General features: G+C 41.4%; 1 protein-coding gene across 1 annotated transcript in view; it reads left to right on the top strand.

The window, feature by feature from the left end:
- Positions 1–1,358: 1,358 nt before the first annotated feature.
- The window catches only part of mop (tyrosine-protein phosphatase non-receptor type protein myopic), a gene marked incomplete in the record, with an annotated part of 20,847 nt that continues 1,714 nt past the window's right edge, over positions 1,359–20,491 (top strand). Inside the window, 18 exon segments of the mRNA XM_074086131.1 lie at positions 1,359–1,558; positions 1,645–1,847; positions 2,255–2,577; positions 2,750–2,923; positions 4,311–4,597; positions 5,107–5,297; positions 7,495–7,639; positions 8,001–8,232; positions 8,859–9,058; positions 9,427–9,559; positions 9,900–10,070; positions 11,339–11,467; positions 12,221–12,307; positions 12,787–14,331; positions 14,430–14,902; positions 16,552–16,695; positions 16,911–17,039; positions 17,569–17,750. Coding sequence (XP_073942232.1) covers positions 1,472–1,558; positions 1,645–1,847; positions 2,255–2,577; positions 2,750–2,923; positions 4,311–4,597; positions 5,107–5,297; positions 7,495–7,639; positions 8,001–8,232; positions 8,859–9,058; positions 9,427–9,559; positions 9,900–10,070; positions 11,339–11,467; positions 12,221–12,307; positions 12,787–14,331; positions 14,430–14,902; positions 16,552–16,695; positions 16,911–17,039; positions 17,569–17,750 — 4,835 coding nt within the window.

The following is a 20,491-nucleotide window of genomic DNA, read 5'->3' as shown; positions in this document are numbered from 1 at the left end:
CCGGAGTTAGGTTACCTAACTTAAGGTACTACTCAATAACAAGTATTCAACGGGTTTAATTTCAACACACAACACAGTTGCTAAGCAATTTATGCTCCTCGTAATGCATATGGTGAAATGGAACGGATGGTGAAGCACCAGGACTTTTGAATAATGAACATCTCTGCATCGGAAAAAGCAATCTTTCGATAAAGGTGATGAGCAGTTGACATACTATTGTATCTTATATTATTCACACTAAAAATCATAAAAAAAACAAAATCAACGAAAAGCTTTCACTAATGGTGATATATTTGAGTTTGGCTGTCAGAAAATATAAAGACTGTTTGTACCTATTGTTTGGGTGATACAGGAAAAAATAAAGTATGAAGAGGGGTGAGAAAACTGTCATTTACACTAACTTGATTTTGCATAAATACTGACCATCTCCAACTGATAATGTATTTGAACATTTTTAAATATATATCTATTTTTACGACTACTTATTAGTGGAAAGTGATCCTTGGACATTTTAATTTTGCATTGTTCCTGCACCACTTCGTTACACACTTTGACACGTTGGCATGATAATTTAGAGCTGTTCACAATCAAAAGTGCGAAAATTTGACGTGAGCTCACTAAACTTGCAAAATAAATGTCAGTCATAATGAAATGACGCGCATGCGCACCTTAGCGCAGGACACGCTTAAGACACGGTATGCATGCTTATAGCGCAGTTACAATTCCTGATTTTTATTTGTTCGTAGCTTCATGAGAATTACTATTTTTGAGAAAAAACTCACAACATCATTAAGTTTGGTTTAGTAGTATCGAAATGTCTAACTTAGATCATGTTTCACGACCAAACTTCAATAAATTGTTTTCTACCAAAACAATTGGTCATAAAGGTGAAGTGCAGGTTCAGAACTTGCAAAAAAGCTGTCTAATTGTATGCTAGAAAAATAGCTTTTGGTATTAAAATTAAAGATAATATAGAGAAAGAGACTGAAAGAGAAAAATACAGACATTTATTTACTTTACAGCATGTTTTTGATGCGAATATTGTTCAGTGAAGATGAAGCTACCCTACTACTAGCTGTGTAAAGGCAAATCCTTCCAAATTCTATTCATAATGGAAGATTCAAGTCAACTTATTGTCTTTGTCTTTGTTTCATAGAATAGATGGTGATTTCGTAGGTATTGAGTTTGTAAAAAAATATTTTTTTTAAAATGCATTCGTACGTAACACGGCCATCAGCCTATGCCACAGATAAGTAATTTACTGTCATGTGCAAAGAAATGAAACTACCATGAAACCACAGACCTTATTGATAAAAAACGTTTAATTCATTCATTCATTCATTCATTCATCACTCACTCCTAAACCCAAATCAATCAATCAAACAAAAAAATGACAGCTCAAACTAATTTGTGATGAAATTGTTTTCCAAGTGATTTACATGTAATCAGCCAACAAATAGTCGTGTAAACAATGGAGGCGGTTCCGAAGTTGCCTTTGATAAGTTTTAAACTAAAGACAAGCGCGGAGGGTACTCATTTTGGTCCCAAACTCAAGCAGGTCAGTGGGTGGTGTAACATTTATAATCTCGTCGCGATAAAGACGAAAGGCTTTTCTTTGTTTTCATGGTTGATTGATTGTTTCAGTACATAGCGGATGCGTATAAGGAAGACCCTGAGAGCTATAGTAATGAGATTCACCAGTTGGAGAGCTTGCGTTCGGCCGCCGTAAGGCCTTCCTCCGACGAAGCAGGCTTGAGTTCTCTATATAGATACTTTTGCCAACTCAGAGCGATTCAGAGCAGATTCCCCATGGGTAAAGGACAACCTGCTGCTTGTACTTACTCCTGGTATGAACAAGATTAATCTAGAACTTTGTTTTAGTTAGGACAATGACTCGCAGAATTTTCCAGCATCATAACATTGCAATTGACCACTTGACCAATTTTGAAGTTTATTAAATACATTTTAAATGTTTTTTTTTAATTGGTGTCAGCTTGTTTTGTATTATTATTTTGATTGTTGCCCTGGCAAGGGATATGTTATTAAGTATTATTAACATTATTGTTACTTTTCTGATAAGTATTTACCTTCCTGCTTTAATCTAGTCTTGTGAACAACATAATATATGTAAGCATGTAAAGTGTCTAACATATAGGTTTAGGTTTAGAGATGCTTTATTAACTCATAAGAACAATACATAATAAAAAGTACATAATAAATAAAATATAAAAACTATTTTCTCATTCTATTTTAGGAAAGATTTGTATGCCAACATGACATGTCCACTAGCAGACATTCGTTTTGAAATGGCTTGCATTTTATACAACATTGGGGCCCTACACACGCAATTAGGCGCTGCAGAGCCTCGTACATCTGCTGAAAGCCTCAAAGCAGCGTGCACACACTTCCAGAATGCTGCCTGGGCATTTCAGGTGGTGAGAGAGCAATATCCTCAGCCAACAGGGGTAGATATATCTACAGAGATTGTAATGTTGCTACAGGAGATCTGCTTTGCGCAAGCTCAGGAGTGTATCCTTGATAAAAGCATACAGGATACGAGGAAACCCAGTGTAATTGGTAAGGAAATGTTGCTAAGAATATTTATCAATAATCTGTAAGGCTGTGTATGTAGTATATTGATGACTTTCACAAAATAATGTCTGTCTCAATAGATTTATTTAGAAATTAATTTTATGATTTGTTAAGACACTTTTTGGAATTTTTCCTTAAACATTCATATCTTTGACAGGTTCTGTTGCCACCCAAGTGATGTTCTTCTACAGGAACTCGCTAGCCCACCTCGGACCATCTGCTGGAACGGACAATATTCATGAAATTGTTTACACCAAGCGTTACAACCAGTGGCACCGCTACCTCACATTCAAGTTGCATTATATTGGATGCATTGTCTGCTTGTATCAAGGTATAGAGGAGTATTAGTGATGGCCTTATTTTTAATTGAAATAATTTAATCCAAGACTAATTGAATTATATGAGTAGTTTAGTGTAGCATATTATATTTATACCAGGGTGGATTGGTTTTTATTATTATTATTATTGTTATTTTCTTCTTTTTGTTGAGGCTTTGAACACTCCAGGTGATCATGTGAGCCTCATGGGTGCTCGCTCATTTTCCCTACACAAGGGACATATTAAAAAAGTGGTAAATGCAATTGGCTTTGTGAGATGCTGGCTCTGAGTGCGAACAATTGACCTGGCCATTGTGCATGGGGCCCAAACCCCCAAGAACCCTTCTCCTCAAGTCTGAGTTCAGAGCACATTCCAACAACAAATGGGACAAGTCTTCTACCTTCTGGGTTTTCATTATTCCATCATGTTTTAAATTGAATGTTTTTTTTTTACAAAAACCATGATTGTTGTTTTGGATTACTTTTACTTTATCTACTCGGAAAGAAAACATACTTATTCAAATGCACAAGTTGTGGAAATTAAATTAAATAGACACAGTGTATGAGGAATTGTTGAATGGCGCCATCAATACATAATTCGTAAATTAATTAGAGCTCTCAAGCGTTGCCATTTCCTATGTGTTACGAAAAGCCCTATTTAGTAATAAAAGTGAATAAATGAAGAAAACTTCTCTTATATATTTCTGTTTATTTATGGAAACAGTCATCCAAATTAAAAATTAAAAAATATTTATTTTCAATAACAAGTTGTACATAACATTGTTTAATGGCTGGAGCCTCCTTTTAAGCTTGATAAAGCCTGTGACAGGAGGCACAGATTATTAAACTAAAAAATACTATTCAAACTCAAAATTTCTTTCTTCAATTTAGGCTACAAGTAGTGATGTAACGAATATTCGCATTCGCATTCGCAAAATTTCTGCGAATGTTTTGCGAATATGAATATCAGATAAAAATACAATTATTAGATAATAGATAGGTTAATAAAATCAAAATACATTAATTTCTTATGTTTTTTATACAAAAAAATAACTTAATCTCGTAATCACATTATCAGTCTTCACTTATTTTGGTATTATTTATTTATTTACTTTGCGATGCGTTCGTATAAACTGGGTAATTCTCGGAACAAAGTACAAACTGAACGCACTTCGTTCGAACGAGACTGCCATAGACAATTTGGCGCCAAAACGAAAAAACTGAATATATGTCGGTAGTAGATATTCGCATTCGCATTCGCGAATGTTCAAAAAATGACATTCGTTACATCACTAATAACAAGCACATAATGAATGTAAAAAAAAACGAATCCTTAGTAAAAATGGGTTAGTACATAGGTATAAAATGTCTTTAAAACTTCCCCAATCTAAATTTATACAGGAATGCATGCCGAAGAGCAACAGAAAATGGGCGAACGCGTAGCTTTCTACCAGCAAGCGGCGGATAAGCTTGCTGAAGCCCAGAAACTGGCCAAATACATAGAACCAGTCCAGGTCACTGAGGAGGCCCTGACGTTCACCAACGACGTTGTGGAAGGCAAACGGAAAGCGGCCAAGAATGAGAATGAGTTCATTTATCACGAAGAAGTGCCAGATAAGGATTTGCTGGCAGATATGAAGCCGGTTTGCTTGGTGAAAGCGCTGGCTATCAATTTTGATGATCCTCAGGTAAATTGTTTTATATTTGCCTAAATAGACATCTTTACATGGTTGCCAAGGCTTGGCCAGTATTCATAAGCTCAACTAAAGTATGTAAAGCGGGTGTTTTTTTTTTAAATTGGTAGGGGGAAATTGAGCAGGTGGGTCACAAGGTGGCCCACCGATGTACACACTATAGGTGCGTTGCCGGCTCTTTGAGAAAAGACGAATATTAGGTTTCGGGTTGCGTTGGAGCTGCGACCCGATATAATGGCGTCGGAATCGATTTGGAATCAATCGAAAGTTCCGTCCGACTTCGAAATCGGTACCGAACCTCCATAACATCTCTGATCTAAATTATAAACGCTGCAAGGTCTTACGTCTTTTTAGCTTGACTGACAAGCTAGAAAGATTTTATAATAAAATAACAAATAAAAAAATTAAAATTCTTCATTTCAGACCAGTAGATCCATAGTATGTTAGTAATCGTTGACTTAAGACTAAATTAGTAAATAAATGTATCTGTTTTGCCCTTCAAGATATCGGGCCCCGACGTGTTCTCCCGCCTGATACCAATTGGTGCCCACGAGGCTTCCTCCGTATACTCTGAAGAGAAAGCCAAGCTTCTCCGCCAAGTCACAAGCCAAGTGGATGCCAAAAACACAGAGCTGATCGAGTTCATGTCGTCACTGCAGCTGGACCAACTGGAAGTCCTGGATTCTGATCAGAAGTGAGTATTGAACAAGTATTCTAGGACAGATGGCTCAGTTCATTCATTGGTGGGAACTAACTACCTAGTGTTTTGTCATACACAGCAAGAACAAATTGTAAAATTCACAAACTTGAAGAGTAAAATGACGTACTTATTCAAGAGAGACATTAAATAAGAACCATCGCTAGAAAAACCTGCTTTCAAATAAAAAAGACCGCATTCAAATCGGTACACCCGCACACAGACAGACACACACACACACACAGACAGAGCACACACACACACACACACACACACACACACACACACACACACACACACACACACACACACACAGACCACTAAGTGTATAGTGGTCAAACTTATAACACACTCCCTTTTTGCGTCGGGGGTTAACAAACTCACCTTCTACTTTTTAACCTTCTTTTGCCAATTTTGAACATCCAAATATAAATATAAATATTTATGTATGAGTCAAAAGCAATTTACGTCAGAAATTAAAAAACCTTTTACATTGTTTTACCGCGCATAATAAATTAATTAAAATTCTTGATGAATTAATTTTAAAACTAAAAAGTAATAGTCAGGCCACTAGTTTTTTAGAGAAATTTACTTTATTTGATTGATTATTGAGTTTGAGATTTCTAGACATGTGGATCAGATACGGGTGTAAGAACCTTGTGAAAATTGATTGCTACCATTACGCACATGCTCATTAGTGATAAGAAAATACTTACTAATTATTATACGAGTATTTTATGCCTTCACCTAGCGATGCATTTGCCCTTCGTGTATTTTTCTGTTTTAACATAATTTGCATTTATCATTATCATAGGGTTTATGCACACCGCGTTTTTTAAACGCGCCGTCGACGCGCGTTGACAGAGCGGTTTTCTTTCCATAGAGCAGCCGTACAACTCGCGTGCGTGTCGCGCGTCGACGGCGCTATTGTAAACGCAGTCTATAGTCAGCGTCAAAGTAGCGAATCATTTTTATATTTTGTCGAATTAACATACTTGTAAAGCGATAGGGTACAAATTTTGCAGCTACTTTATATTACAATGTACTGTCACTATACAACTCATAAGGTTTCTCAGTAATGACGCATTAGGTATATTGGATTTGTGTGACTCACTTGTTACCGTCTGAGTGAGGTTTGGCATTGTTTGGGTGAATGGTATCAGTTGTAAGATAAACATACTTATCTAACTGTTTACGTGTGGTGCTTTGAACTCTTAGAACGTTTGGAACATCACGGCACACTTTTATGAATGCGATTTTTTGAGAAATTAAATTACTTAACCTCCTAAGTCCTCGCGTACTTTATAAAGGACTAATTAACACTTAGAATAGCGGCCGAATGTATTTTATAAAGTACAAATTGTTCATTGAATAAAGAATTCTAAGAATTTTGAAATAATATCCAAAATAACAAAGCAAATCTACCACGTCTAGGTCTTAAACGCTAAGTTTGTTAAAAAATGTCAGGACTCAGGAGGTTAAGGTGACCCGGGGCTATTGTAGCTGGGGGGATATTGTATCTGAGCCGTCTGATGGCGTCCTAAAGGACGCCATGTTCGCCATGTTCATGTGTGTTCAGTTGTGTGAAGACTGTCTTCTGGCGAACACAACGTAAAATGGCCGAGAAGAACATGGCGCCGTATGGACGCCATCAGACGGCTCAGATACAATATCCCCCCAGCTACAATAGCCCCGAGTCACCTTACACTGTTCTGTATCTGATTGCTAGTTTTTTTACGTCATTATGTATAGTGGCGGAATGAAAAGGTTGACCAGTTTTCAAGTAAATTCGTTTACACGTTGCAAGCAAATGTTACCTTTTTGAATGACAATATGACATTTATGACGGAATATGTCATACTCGGTCGATAAAGCAGTTATACTGAGCAAGCAACAACGGACCTTAAGGTGGTCAACCTTTGCATTCCGCGACTGTACAATGGCACTTAGGTACACGTATAGGCTTTTAACCATCCCAGTTACAAAAAAAAGAAAATTGTCGGTTCCATTGGCCGGGTTGATAGATCTCGTACAGTCACCAATGCCGGTAGGACGTGTTAGATATTTTTGCACGCTCTACTGTGGCAAATAATAATGCAGGTGACTGTACTAATATCCTAATACAATTGACAACAGTACTATGTAGTCCGACTCGTTCTTGGTAATCTTTTGATTTTATTTTATTTTTCACAAGAATACCTCAGGAGATCGTGGACAGGTGTGCAGCTATGAATGCCAAAACAGAAATTATACAGACTCTGGTGGACTCAATGAATAACCTGGCGGAAATAATAAGCGACGTTGAGGGGTCGCTCGCCGAGATCAAGGCTCTTATACAGGTAATATTGGGCATTTGCTGTAATTTTAAAATTTACTTATGGGAATACAAATGATTGTCGCGGGATATCTAAAAAGTAAAAGATTAAAAAGATTCCCAAATCCGTGGAACTGGTTACGTGTAACAAAACCACAAACAAACCTTTCAACAAACTAAAACAAGAACTTTGCTGTAAGCTTTTTCTTTCAATGAAAAAGTAAAAATAATTTTATTTTAATTGCTATTCTCTGTGAGTCGTTTCACGCCTTGCAACTCTCGCTACGCTTAGGATTCTATCTTCCCTAGACTCTTTCGCTTTCGAATTTCAAAACAGGCACTCGTAACTTGAGCCATGCATAACCAATAACCGGTTTCAATTACAGGAAGAGACATTGAAAGAAAAAGAATACCAGAAGGTAATGGGTCCGCGGCCGCCTTCCATAGTGCAGACAGAGTTGTCACGCGAGTACCATAAGTACCAGGAGGCGCATGCGCGAACGAACGAGTCCAACCAAGTGTTGCACAAAGCTATGACGCTGCATATTGCTAACTTGAGGCAACTTGCTCTGCCGCTAGATGTTCTACAAAGTCGGATACCAACTATTGATAATATTGGTGAGTGATTTTGGGGATATCGTCTTATAATTTCATGTTGTATAAGTTATGCCGCCAAGGTACTAAGTACTTAAGAGGAGGTATACTTCATTTTTTTAGCATTAGAAAGAAGGTAAGCGATCTTGACGTGTCTTTTTATTGAAAAACACTTTTGAAAAATAAGTCACAGCAAATATGTAACAATTAGCAAGGACGTATGATCATTTACGAGGAAAAAATTCGGTCGCAAATGTGTGCCTTTGGGAAGCTACGGTATATCAAATCGCGGGCTCAAATTTGTGCCCGTGGGAAATAGCGAAACAAAAAGCGCTCAAGGTCGTGGGATTTTCGAAAAATCTATTTTAGGCACAAATTTGTGCTTCTGGGAGAGGACAGGAGAGGAGACAACCTCATCGGGCGGCACCAGGCGGTGCGCACACAGAGATTAATTTTGATACACGTGTAGCACACATACAAACATTATCGTCCGACAGCCCACGGGCGTCCGATGGTGCCGCCAACATATCGGTGTCGGCTCAGATATCCGATATATATGAAAGACACGTACATATTTCATACATTTTACTTGCCCCGATATCGGATCGGATAATCTGAAAACGCTCCGCTCACCCGCGACTTTTTCGCAGAGGGTCTCGACCGGGAGGCGATGAGCGAGATGCGTCGCGTGGTGGGCAAGGCGCGCGAGATGCAAACACAGCGGGACTCTCTGGTGGCGGCGCTGCGGGCGGCGGTGGCGGCCGATGACGTCACAGCGCGGCTGCTCGCGCGCGGCTCCGAGCCTCGCGACCAGCTGTTCGCAAGGGAGCTCGCCAAGCACGAGTCGCAGGTGGGTTCTTGTGACGATGGAGCGACAGGTGACGTGTATGTTGACGAGTTGCTATTCGGGCCAAGCATAAAAAGTATCCTATGTGTTATTCCGGATCTCTAGCTATCTAACGTAACAAATTTGATCCAAATATCTCCAGCCATATATATACACACACACATACAAACTTTTGCATTTATAATATTGGTAAGAAAGAATTATTATTATTTACTTACTTGATTCATATTAAGTCTGATAGTCTTTGAAATCAGTGTTACGATGCTATAATAATGTTAAACATGCGCAGCCCTCGGTGCCATAAGACATCGGTACTAGAAAGAGACAGACGTGCACAATAATCTAACCAGACGATGCGCTCTTTGATTCAGGTGAAAATAATAGAGACTAATTTGGCGGCGCAAGAGAACATCATCAACCGACTGACTTCGCTGTACGCGTCGTACGGAGAGTCGCGTCGGATGCTGTCGGAGCTACTGCGGAAGCGAGAAGGGACTATCAACGGTAACAAAAAAAAAAAATATATTCTGTGTAGTACAGTCTGTAGCACCAATACTACAACTACCTAGTAAATTGTTTAAATGTGTTATTTTCTGAAATAAAATTATAAGTTCAAATAGTCTGTATATTTAGTAAATAATGTTTTTCACGAAATTAATTCAATGTTGTAAAAAAAAATATGTACCTACACACATACATTCTAAAACAAGTTCTATACGTAAACAACATCTAAACTGCCAAAAGTGTTACAATAGCAACATTCGCCACTGACAATGAAATAATCAGCAAATTCAATCCTAATGTCATTTGAAACACAGTACTTAATACTGTCATTCGGTTGCAGCCCTCATAACCTCCTACGACACGTACGGCGAGCTGCTGGGGAAGTGCCAGAAGGGTTTGGAGTTCTACAAGAAACTGTCACACAACGTGGGCCAGCTGCTGACGCGGCTACGCGGCACGTGCCAAGTGCAGAGCGAGGAGAGAGAGTCAATGCTCGCCAAGCAGACTAAAGGTTAGCGGTAGGGCTGCGTCACTCCCAGTAGATAGAAGTGCAGAGTGTAAAGTGCCAAGTGCAGAGCGAGGAGAGAGAGTCACTGCTCGCCAAGCAGACTAAAGGTTAGCGGTAGGGCTGCGTCACTCCCAGTAGATAGAAGTGCAGAGTGTAAAGTGCCAAGTGCAGAGCGAGGAGAGAGAGTCATTGCTCGCCAAGTAGACTAAAGGTTAGCGGTAGGGCTGCGTCACTCCCAGTAGATAGAAGTGCAGAGTGTAAAGTGCCAAGTGCAGAGCGAGGAGAGAGAGTCACTGCTCGCCAAGCAGACTAAAGGTTAGCGGTAGGGCTGCGTCACTCCCAGTAGATAGAAGTGCAGAGTGTAAAGTGCCAAGTGCAGAGCGAGGAGAGAGAGTCACTGCTCGCCAAGCAGACTAAAGGTTAGCGGTAGGGCTGCGTCACTCCCAGTAGATAGAAGTGCAGATGTAAAGTGCCAAGTGAGTCACTGCTCGCCAAGCAGACTAAATAGCGGTAGGGCTGCGTCACTCCAGTAGATAGAAGTGCAGAGTGTAAAGTGCCAAGTGCAGAGCAAGGAGAGAGAGTCATGCTGCAGGTTAGCGGTAGGGCTGCGTCACTCCAGTAATAGAACAGAGTGTAAGTGCCCAAGCTCACTTAAAGGTTAGCGGTAGGGCTGCGTCACTCCCAGTAGATAGAAGTGCAGAGTGTAAAGTGCCAAGTGCAGAGCGAGGAGAGAGAGTCACTACACGCAAAGCACGCTAAAGGTTAGCGGTAGGGCTGCGTCACTCCCAGTAGATAGAAGTGCAGAGTGTAAAGTGCCAAGTGCAGAGCGAGGAGAGAGAGTCACTACACGCAAACCACGCTAAAGGTTAGCGGTAGGGCTGCGTCACTCCCAGTAGATAGAAGTGCAGAGTGTGAAGTGCCAAGTGCAGAGCGAAGAGGGAGTGTCACTGCTCGCAAAGCACCAAGCGAAGAGGGAGAGCTCGAAGCAAAGTACATAAAGGTTGGTAGGGCTACGTCACTCCGATAGATGTTCAGAGTGTGAAGTGCCAAGTGTAGAGCGAGGAGAGAGAGTCAATGTCTATATTGTATTCGGCCGGCAACCCCTTACTTTCTGGCCTTTGTAGATTGTACTATTGTATACCTCCATCCACGAAAACGCGTGATTTTGACAAAAATAGACATTAATGACATTGTAATAAGAACTAGGGCACGCGTCGTCGTGAATGACTCTACCTATAACTGTTATGACATTGTTTGTGTTTAATTTGTAGCCGCTACTCCGGTACCGGCGTCGCCGGCCAAGTCTGACGGCGCGGAGCCGCGGGTGGAAGGCTCCGGGCTCAAGTTGAAGGATTATCTGCCTTATATGAAGAAGCGGATATTGCCTAAGACGCCGGCGGGTAAGTGCTTAACCTCTATCAAGGCCAGTGGCGGATTTGCAGTCTTGGCTGCCCTAGACCCCAGGCAAAACGCGACAGCTGAAATCATGCGCCATGTCGACATTTCGTAGCACCTATGGAACGATTTTTAGATTATTTTATTCAGCAGAGGTGGAGTTGTCATTGTCTGCTTTACATGTACAGCGATAAGGCTTTTATTGGATCGGTACTTACGCACGATTTTATTCGGTAGTTGGCTACATCATACATCCAACAGGGATGTTGACACCATTAAAAAATAATTCGAAGACACGACTCCAGTAAAAAAACGCTTTATTTTAGCCCTGAAAACCTGATTAATTTTCGATTAACTGCAAAGTTAGATTTTTTGTTGGTTTAAAACAAATAAATAGTTAAATAGTTGATTGAGTGTGCGAACAAGTGACGTCATAAGTTGCTATTTCCATTCCAACTCTATGGGAGAATTGCGTAAAGTTCGTCAATTGATTGGTGCTGTCAACATCTCTATTGCACGGACCAAGATTGTTGATCTATAATATAAATACATATTTATGCCGTTACTATGCTCTCTAATATGCTAATTTTAATTACAAAATAATCACAGAAATTTTATTTATTTCTAAATGTATGATTTGCCAACCGGGTAATGACAACTTCCGGTAAAAATTGTTCCTTAAATTGTCACGAAGTGTACACGGGAAAACAGCGTTTTGTCGAAGTGTATTCGAATTTTTAACGTGGGTTTTTTTGCAGCACAAATGGAAGCAATGCCTCAGGACACTTATTATCCGGAGTCGATCTATCCGACAGGAGTGCGACCCGCGCCCGTTGGCTCGGAAGGTAGGTGAACCTATTGTTTTAGTTATCGGAAACTAATCTCTTAACGTTACATTTCTTCACAAACATAACTAGGTTTCTAAATTAAAAAAAGGATTGGTGCATAAGAATAAGCTTGTTCTCTAAGTTCTATAACTTCATGCTGTTGATTCTCTGAAAATAAATGGATAAATAAATAAATCAATAGCGTGTGGTGCCATCTATACGAACTATTCACTAAGTCACAACTTTCCAAATTGCATTGAAAAGGCGTTAGAAATTATGTACAGTCGAACAAATTGAATCATGACCCAGGGTGGAACCTTTTTATAATCAATCTCACTAGACAAAAGTATGAGATGTCAACATGACATTAGTAGCACAAAGGTTCCACTCTGGGTCATGATTCAATTTGTTCGACTGTACCTAACCTACCACTTCAGTTTTTTCATAGTTTTGTTTTTATTAACAGCCCGACCGACATATTTCTATTATTGTTACAGCAGACCCAACTCAAATGCAACTGCCGGACGGCGTGGTCATGCCACAAATGCAAAACATGCAAAATCCAAACCCATACGTCCGCTACGGCTCTCCGTACGCCCAAAGCGAGATCGAGGCATACCCTTTACCCTCAAACTTGTCTTATAACGCAAAAGCCTACGAAAAACCTGAAGAGAACCCGTACGGCTATTCCGTATACACTCCTCCTCAGTACTCCCACCAAATGAGCAACCCTCAGTCTTATGCTAACCCGTACTACTCTGCTACTCAAGATAATGCTACCGTAGTGACCGGCTCCCAAAGCGCTGCTGCGTACAATCTACAAAGCAGCCAAGCGAATGCTCCTAACATGAACTTAAACCAAAATATACCGACCGCGTCACACATGAACCCAAGTGTTCCCAGCAGTGTTAGCCAACCTAACCAGTACAATCCCTACGACATGTATGGACACAGTCAGATCGCGCCCATCCCTGAAGTGCCTTCAACCGTCTCCGCCTACAGTGCCGCGAATCAAACAGATTTGAGCGCTAATTTCGCGCAGATGCAAGTTTCCGGCCCTAAAGAAACCCCTTACCAACCTGCTAGCTATTCAGATTATTCACAAACGTATTACAGCGTGAACTATCCTCAAGCCGCCACCCCTAATAACGCGACGTACAGCCACGCTGGCCAAGATTCTAATACACACTCCGTTCAGACTCCTACGGAATACAATGTCCTAAACTACCCGTATAGCACAGAATCTGTAGCCGTTCAGTATGCCCAACCTCCTATCTCCAGCGTGTCAACAGCCTATCCAGAACAGCAATACAGCTACACTAGCGCTTATGAAAACTCTTCCCAAGGGTACACAATCTATACCAACGCTGAAACTATGGCGTACTCGACAACCACAGTCTCTAACGCGTCTGTGGACTCTAGTTACATGCCTCCAGACCAAAACCCTGCGCTGTCTCAGATAGACGCGTACGACCAACCGATCAAATCTCACGTCACTGGGGAAGCTTTGACAAACTACCCAGGGTACCAAAGCTACGAGCCAACCTCTTATGCTCCCGCTCAGTCCAACCCACCTGAAACAGCGCCAGCTACTTCCACTTACTACCAAGACCCAACCAATATCAACTACGCACTTACCTACCAAAACCACCCGGGGTATAACTATAACACAGCTACAGGCAGCTACGACTATAACTACGGCTCCCAGAATGCCTATACTAGCTACGCAGGTCAATCTACAGCAGACCCCCAGTCAGTAAGCAAAGATCCAAACTGGAATCCACCAACAGTCTACACGAGCGCCGGAGCTTGTGACACAGTCCAATCGCCTTCAGAAACGCCGCAAGTGCCTTCGCAACCCAGCGATACCCAAGCCTATTATAATACACCGTACGGTTACGTCACAAACTCTAACCAACCAAATCAAGTGGTGAACAACCCTGAAGCGACGGCAACGAATTACGGTGCCGATGTAAACCAGTCGACTTACATGCAGTCCGGACAGTCCGAGTACACTAGTGTGTCACAAACTAACAATCAAGGTAAGTAGGAGTGTCATGCATTTGTAAATAAAATCTTTGATGTAATAAAATACTTTATTCCCGAGATATCTTTTATTTTAAACGCCAATTTATTTCAGTATCATCTCCCAAAGAGGAAATTCAACAGCCGACTTTTGAGCCTAAACCTGAATCAAAACAAGTTCCTCCGGCTCAAGAAACGGAAAGGAAACTTCCAGAGGAACCGGAACCGATTAAAGTAGAAACTCCAGAACAAAAACCGGAGCCGTCAGTCTTCGATCTCTTATCAGACATAGATTTTTCCGTAGAACAAAAACCTCTTATGCCTGAAATAAAAGTGCCACAGATATCAGAAAGTGCTATCAAAAAGCCACTACCGATGCCTAAGGTTGAACCGATTGTAAGGCCGGTGCTAAAGGAAGAAATAATACAAAGACCGGCGAAGAGGGACTTATTTTCAGACCCGAGTCTTCTGAACAGTTTTACGCAGGAGGTGAAGAGTTTGCAAACGTTGGTCGACTCGTTGACGAATAGGACTTCCAGTGGATTGACGCTGCTTGATTCTAAATGGAAGACGTTTCAGGATGTACAAGTAAGTGACACGATTACCCTTGCTCTTAAATAGCACCCCTAAACTATTTTGTCTCCTCGCCTTACTTTAAAGAGCATTACCTGACTACCCAAAAGAAGACTATATTGACAACGTTTAAAATCAAGTATCATTCACTAATATTTTAGTTGTAAACGCGAAACTATCATTAAATTGGCTTGAACCTGACGGCTAAGGAGTGGAACTCTGCCGAGGTCAGTTTTTCCGGAGCGCTTTAATCTGGACATCTTTTAGGTCAAAGTGAACAGACACCTTCTAGGAAAACGTGCACCATCTTAGGCCTCATCTTCGCCTTCCATCAAGCGTGATTGAGGCCAAACGTGAGCCTATTTTTAGAAAGCTTCTTCTGTCTGTCTGTAGTCAAATCTTGCAAGTAAAATTCGACCAACTTCCAGTAGTCGGATTGACTTGAAATTTGCCATAGTTATGTACTTAAATCACGTGACAATACAATAATCTAGTAGTGACATCCTGGTAGTCCAGCCAGGATCGTCTCCGCAGGACGGAACTCTTCAACGGTTAATAGCATCGACTTGAAATTTGGTATGCAAATGTGGTTTGGGTGACGATGCAAGTACAGTCAACAAAAAGTACAGTCAGCAAAAATGCTTGTATTACAAATGAAATTTTTATGGTTAGGTTATTTATATAAAAAAAACACTGTTGCGGATTGCGACAGTAGTTGTCTAGTTTAAATAAATTTACCCCGACGCAGATCCATCTCTTCGCTAAATACGAGTTTAGACTTGCAAGAAAAATCGTGCAAGTTGCATTACATTGCAAGGCCAAAGCCAACGAGTTTGTAGTGGTCAATCGAGCGCCGCAATGTAATGCAACTTGCACGATTTTTCTTGCAAGTCTAAACTCGGATTTAGTCGCATTTTACGACACCCACGCGACAACTCTGCTTAAGGGACCTAATGTGAGAGTGGGCAAAACTCCGGGCTCCAGCTGTGTGGTGCAGAAGAGAAGGGTGTGGTAACCACCACAGCATTTTCCCAAGATAGCCGTCACGAAGGTTCACTTCATCTCACCACGACCACTCTGTCAAGAGCGTAGCGACTTTAAGAAAAAAAAATTACATGCAGACTAGTTCAGTACTAGTTCAGTTATGTTAATGGGTCAATCAACTTTTTCTTGTCACTCGTTGCTATAGTTACGGTCTCCTGACTCACTCTTTAAATCGTAAGTTTATAGGATTAAAATATGCCAAACGTACAGTTTTGTGGTAGTTTTAAGCTCCTATAAATTGGTCATCTAATAAGCATGTTAGTATAATGTGACACAACATTTCTTCTAACAAACTGTACTACTTTTGTCCCCTCGCTGACGGGACAGAATAATAACAAGAAATTGTTGATCCACCCTAATATGTATTTGAATACTTGTACACGGTACGGAATTGCATTGACGCATCGTATGCGCACCGTTTTTATCGCACCGCTGCTTAAAATACGGAATCGCAGTGACGTGCCGTAAACGTCAGGACTACCGAACAACGACGTTTACGGCACGTCACTGCGATACCGTACCGTCACCGTTTTTTAAGCAGCGGTATGGCCGCTCCTTTATGCAGGAGTCACTAAGGACACGGAAGAAAAGCGGATAATTTCAAACGTCTGTGTTTTCAGAGTAAAGAGAACATGACACGATCGAAGTTGGTAGCGATGCGGCATTGCGACGGCAACATCGTGACGGCGGTCGTGCCGTACGACGATTCCCGTGTCGTGCTCCGCTCCGATCCCGATGCCTATATCAATGCCTCGTACTATAAGGTAGCGAAATATACATAATAGTTTGTGGCATTTTTAGAGTTCTGTATCTCAGAAAACAAAAAACGGAACCCGTACATTGTTGTCTATCTGTCCGACTCTTTTATTCATCAGAAACTCGTTATCATAAATTAAAAAAGCATTTTTTTTATTCTTAATGAATTTACCTACGTCACTTTTTGGAGCCGGTTTACCAGTTTCTGTCATTTTGTTAACAGCAACTAGCCCCCTGGTGCATTCCGTTGGTAATATCATCGATTCCCGAAGAGCAAGATTATAGTATTTTCTGGAAAGCGGTAGTGGAATACAAGATCGCTTCCGTCGTTTGCTTGCGTAGCGAAATTGAGGTAAGTTCTCGAGTACATATTTGTAAAGGCCTTGGATCAAGTAAAAGACAACAAACAGTGAACTAAAAACAATTACTTTGCTCACCAGAGCTACCTTACGATAGCTAAGTCTATGTAACAAATGTGAGTTCATGGAGCTCCTCCATCTTCACACTAAGAACACACACAAATCACACAAACCCAACTATCACCACTACCACACTAGACTGACCCATTTCGAATTCCACCAGAGCTCATCCTCAGAGCAACACAACCGTTCATCATGCCATCACGGTCCGAGGGTTGCCGACGGTGCTGGCTGAAAATCAGCGCTGGGGTGTTTTTAACGCTTCAGCATTATGCTGAGCCAGTGTCCGATTCACAACCGCAATGACACATACCTTTGTGTTGTTTTTTTTGTACCTAATAATATTGTTGTCCTGTGTTGTGAATAAATGTATTTTCTTTCTTTCTTTCTTTCTTTCCATCAGATGTTCTAACATCTAACTACTCGCTCATTACACAATGCTAATAACTACCCTTTTTCTAGATGCAAGGCAAGTCGCACTGGCCGACAGCGATGGGACAGTGCCTAGAGCTCCCCGGAGGGCCCAAGGTGGTGCTGGACGAAGTGACTTGCACTGTGCACTGGACCGAGAGAAAACTAACCGTCACCGATAATAAGACTGTACACAAAGTCAGCCATTACCAGATTAATGTGTTCCCTGCCAAGTAAGTGGCCAATAGTATTTTAATTTTTTCACCGAAAATGTCGTTAAATTTCAACATAATACTCGTAAATTGCAAAAAAATCAAAAGGCTCGCTTCGAGCTCTGTTTGAGAGATCATAAGTCTCTTAAATTAGTCGGTTTGTTGGTTGGTTGGATAAAAATTCACAAGTCCCTACCAAACGGTCAGCTAGTATGGATAGTTGGAAAAAAATCCACAAGTCCCTACCAAACGGTCAGCTAGTATGGATGGTTGGAAAAAATCCACAAGTCCCTACCACACGGTCAGCTAGTATGGATAGTTGGTAATTATGTTGTCATTGCGTTATAATAAATTATTTTCTTCTTTCTTTCTTTATTTCATCGGTCAGCTAATATGGATAGTTGGAAAAAATCCACAAGTCCCTACCACACGGTCAGCTAGTATGGATATTGAAACAAATCCACAAGTCCTACACGGTCAGCTAGTATGGAGTTGGAAAAAAATCCAAGTCCCTACACACAGTCAGCTAGTATGGATAGTTGGAAAAAAATCCACAAGTCCCTACACACAGTCACTAGTATGGATAGTTGGAAAAAAATCACAAGTCCCTACCAAACGGTCAGCTAGTATGGATAGTTGGAAAAAATCCACAAGTCCTACCAACGGTCAGCTAGTATGGATAGTTGGAAAAAAATCCACAAGTCCCTACCAAACGGTCAGCTAATATGGATAGTTGGAAAAAAATCCACAAGTCCCTACCACACGGTCAGCTAGTATGGATAGTTGGAAAAAAATCCACAAGTCCCTACCACACGGTCAGCTAGTATGGATAGTTGGAAAAAAATCCACAAGTCCCTACCAAACGGTCAGCTAATATGGATAGTTGGAAAAAAATCCACAAGTCCCTACCAACGGTCAGCTAATATGGATAGTTGGAAAAAATCCACAAGTCCCTACCACACGGTCAGCTAGTATGGATAGTTGGAAAAAAATCCACAAGTCCCTACCAAACGGTCAGCTAGTATGGATAGTTGGAAAATATTCCACAAGTCCCTACCACACGGTCAGCTAGTAGGTATGGATGGTTGGAAAAAAATCCACATGTTCCTACCGGTGGGGGCTGGGAGATAAGTGGACATATTATTTCCATCTATCCCTACCGGTAGGTAGTAAGGGAGAACGGAAGTACCATCATTATCCGACCCAACTGTCGACCTCCTGCACGCGCTGCATAGCGCCGCATGGCGTATACCATGTCGTGGTGCTCCTGCTGGATAACTGACGAGGCCCTGGCGACGAGCAATGGCGGTATAACCATACACCTAACCGGGCGACTGGTCGGAAGAGGCTATAACGGCCTAGGGATTAAGTAACCCTGAAAGGTATAAAGCAGAAGCAAGGGGAAACCACTGCATATTTTCCAAGAAAGTCATCATGAAGGTACAACAAATTTAAAGAGGTGGCCATGCGATCCGCTTAGCAACCGGCGCCGTATTGCGTCCGGGGCAGACGGTGGGAAATTGGTTACCGGCCATGCGGATAGGAGAACCAGGCAACGTATGAAAACATGCTACTGGAAACCATATCAAGATGCGACAGATCCATAGGATGGGGACGTGGAACGTTCGCGGTCTTCTTCAGCCCGGAAGTTAGAAATCTAGAAAAGGAGCTAGCTAGATGCAAGTTGGATATATGTGGCATTAGTGAGACACATTGAAAAACAACGGGCATTTTCTCACCGAGACTCACGCCATTACTTCTCTGAAACGACAACAACAGCAGAAATGGAGTCGCCTTCTTGATCCTAACATCTAAGGAACTGTGTGGTGGAATTGAACCTGTAAGCGATCGCATAATCGAAATAAGACTTAAAGCGACGCCGATTAATTTAAACCTTGTTCAGGTTTATACACCCACTAGTTCTGCGAGCGATAGTGAAATAGAGGTCTTCTACAGAGAGCTCGAGACCATCGAAAAAATTGCTAAAAGAGAAATGCTTATCATCTTGGAGATTTCAATGCGAAAGTGGGTGCAGACGCTCATCAGCTTAGCCGATGTGTGGGAAGGTTTGGTCTAGGACAACGTAATGAGCGAGGGGAACGCCTTATCCAATTTGCAGCTGATAACAACTTGGTGATATCTAATACGTTCTTTGAAAACCACGCCGCAGACTTTACACTGGATATCACCAGATGGCAATTATCGGAATCAAATCGATTACGTCTTGATTGGATCGCGGTGGAAGACTCAATCATGACACTCACACATTGCCGGGAGCAGATTGCGGGTCGGATCATCAGCTTCTGATAACTAAGGTTCAGTTAAAAATTAAGAGCAGCTAGGAAACTTGTAATCACCGTAAGTAGAAGTAACAGACAATGTGAAGTTTTAACCACACTTGAGCAGAAGATGACATCGTGGAGAATGTCGACTCTGGCTCGGAGACTTCGATCAGTGTGGGATCGGCCAAGAATGTTAATGGCCGCAGTTAAAAGAGTCAGACCGTTAGCGTGCATAAACGGAAACGAACAACATTGGATGAGCGAAGGAACCTTAAAGCTTGTAGAGAAAGGCGGAGCCTGAAAAGCTTCTGGTGCTGATACGAAGACTCTTAATGCGAAGTCTGCTAGGATCCAAGAAGCTTGTCGGCGGGATCAGAACGCACAACTTCAGAGTGTCTGTGCAGAGGTAGAAAGACACGCTAATAAGCATGAATCGAGAGATCTTCATCAGAAATTGGCACAATCACGAAATCTCTCAGT

The sequence above is a fragment of the Choristoneura fumiferana genome, chromosome 3, assembly GCF_025370935.1.
Source record: "Choristoneura fumiferana chromosome 3, NRCan_CFum_1, whole genome shotgun sequence".
Taxonomy (NCBI): domain Eukaryota; kingdom Metazoa; phylum Arthropoda; class Insecta; order Lepidoptera; family Tortricidae; genus Choristoneura; species Choristoneura fumiferana.
This window is presented reverse-complemented; position numbering and strand designations above follow the sequence as displayed.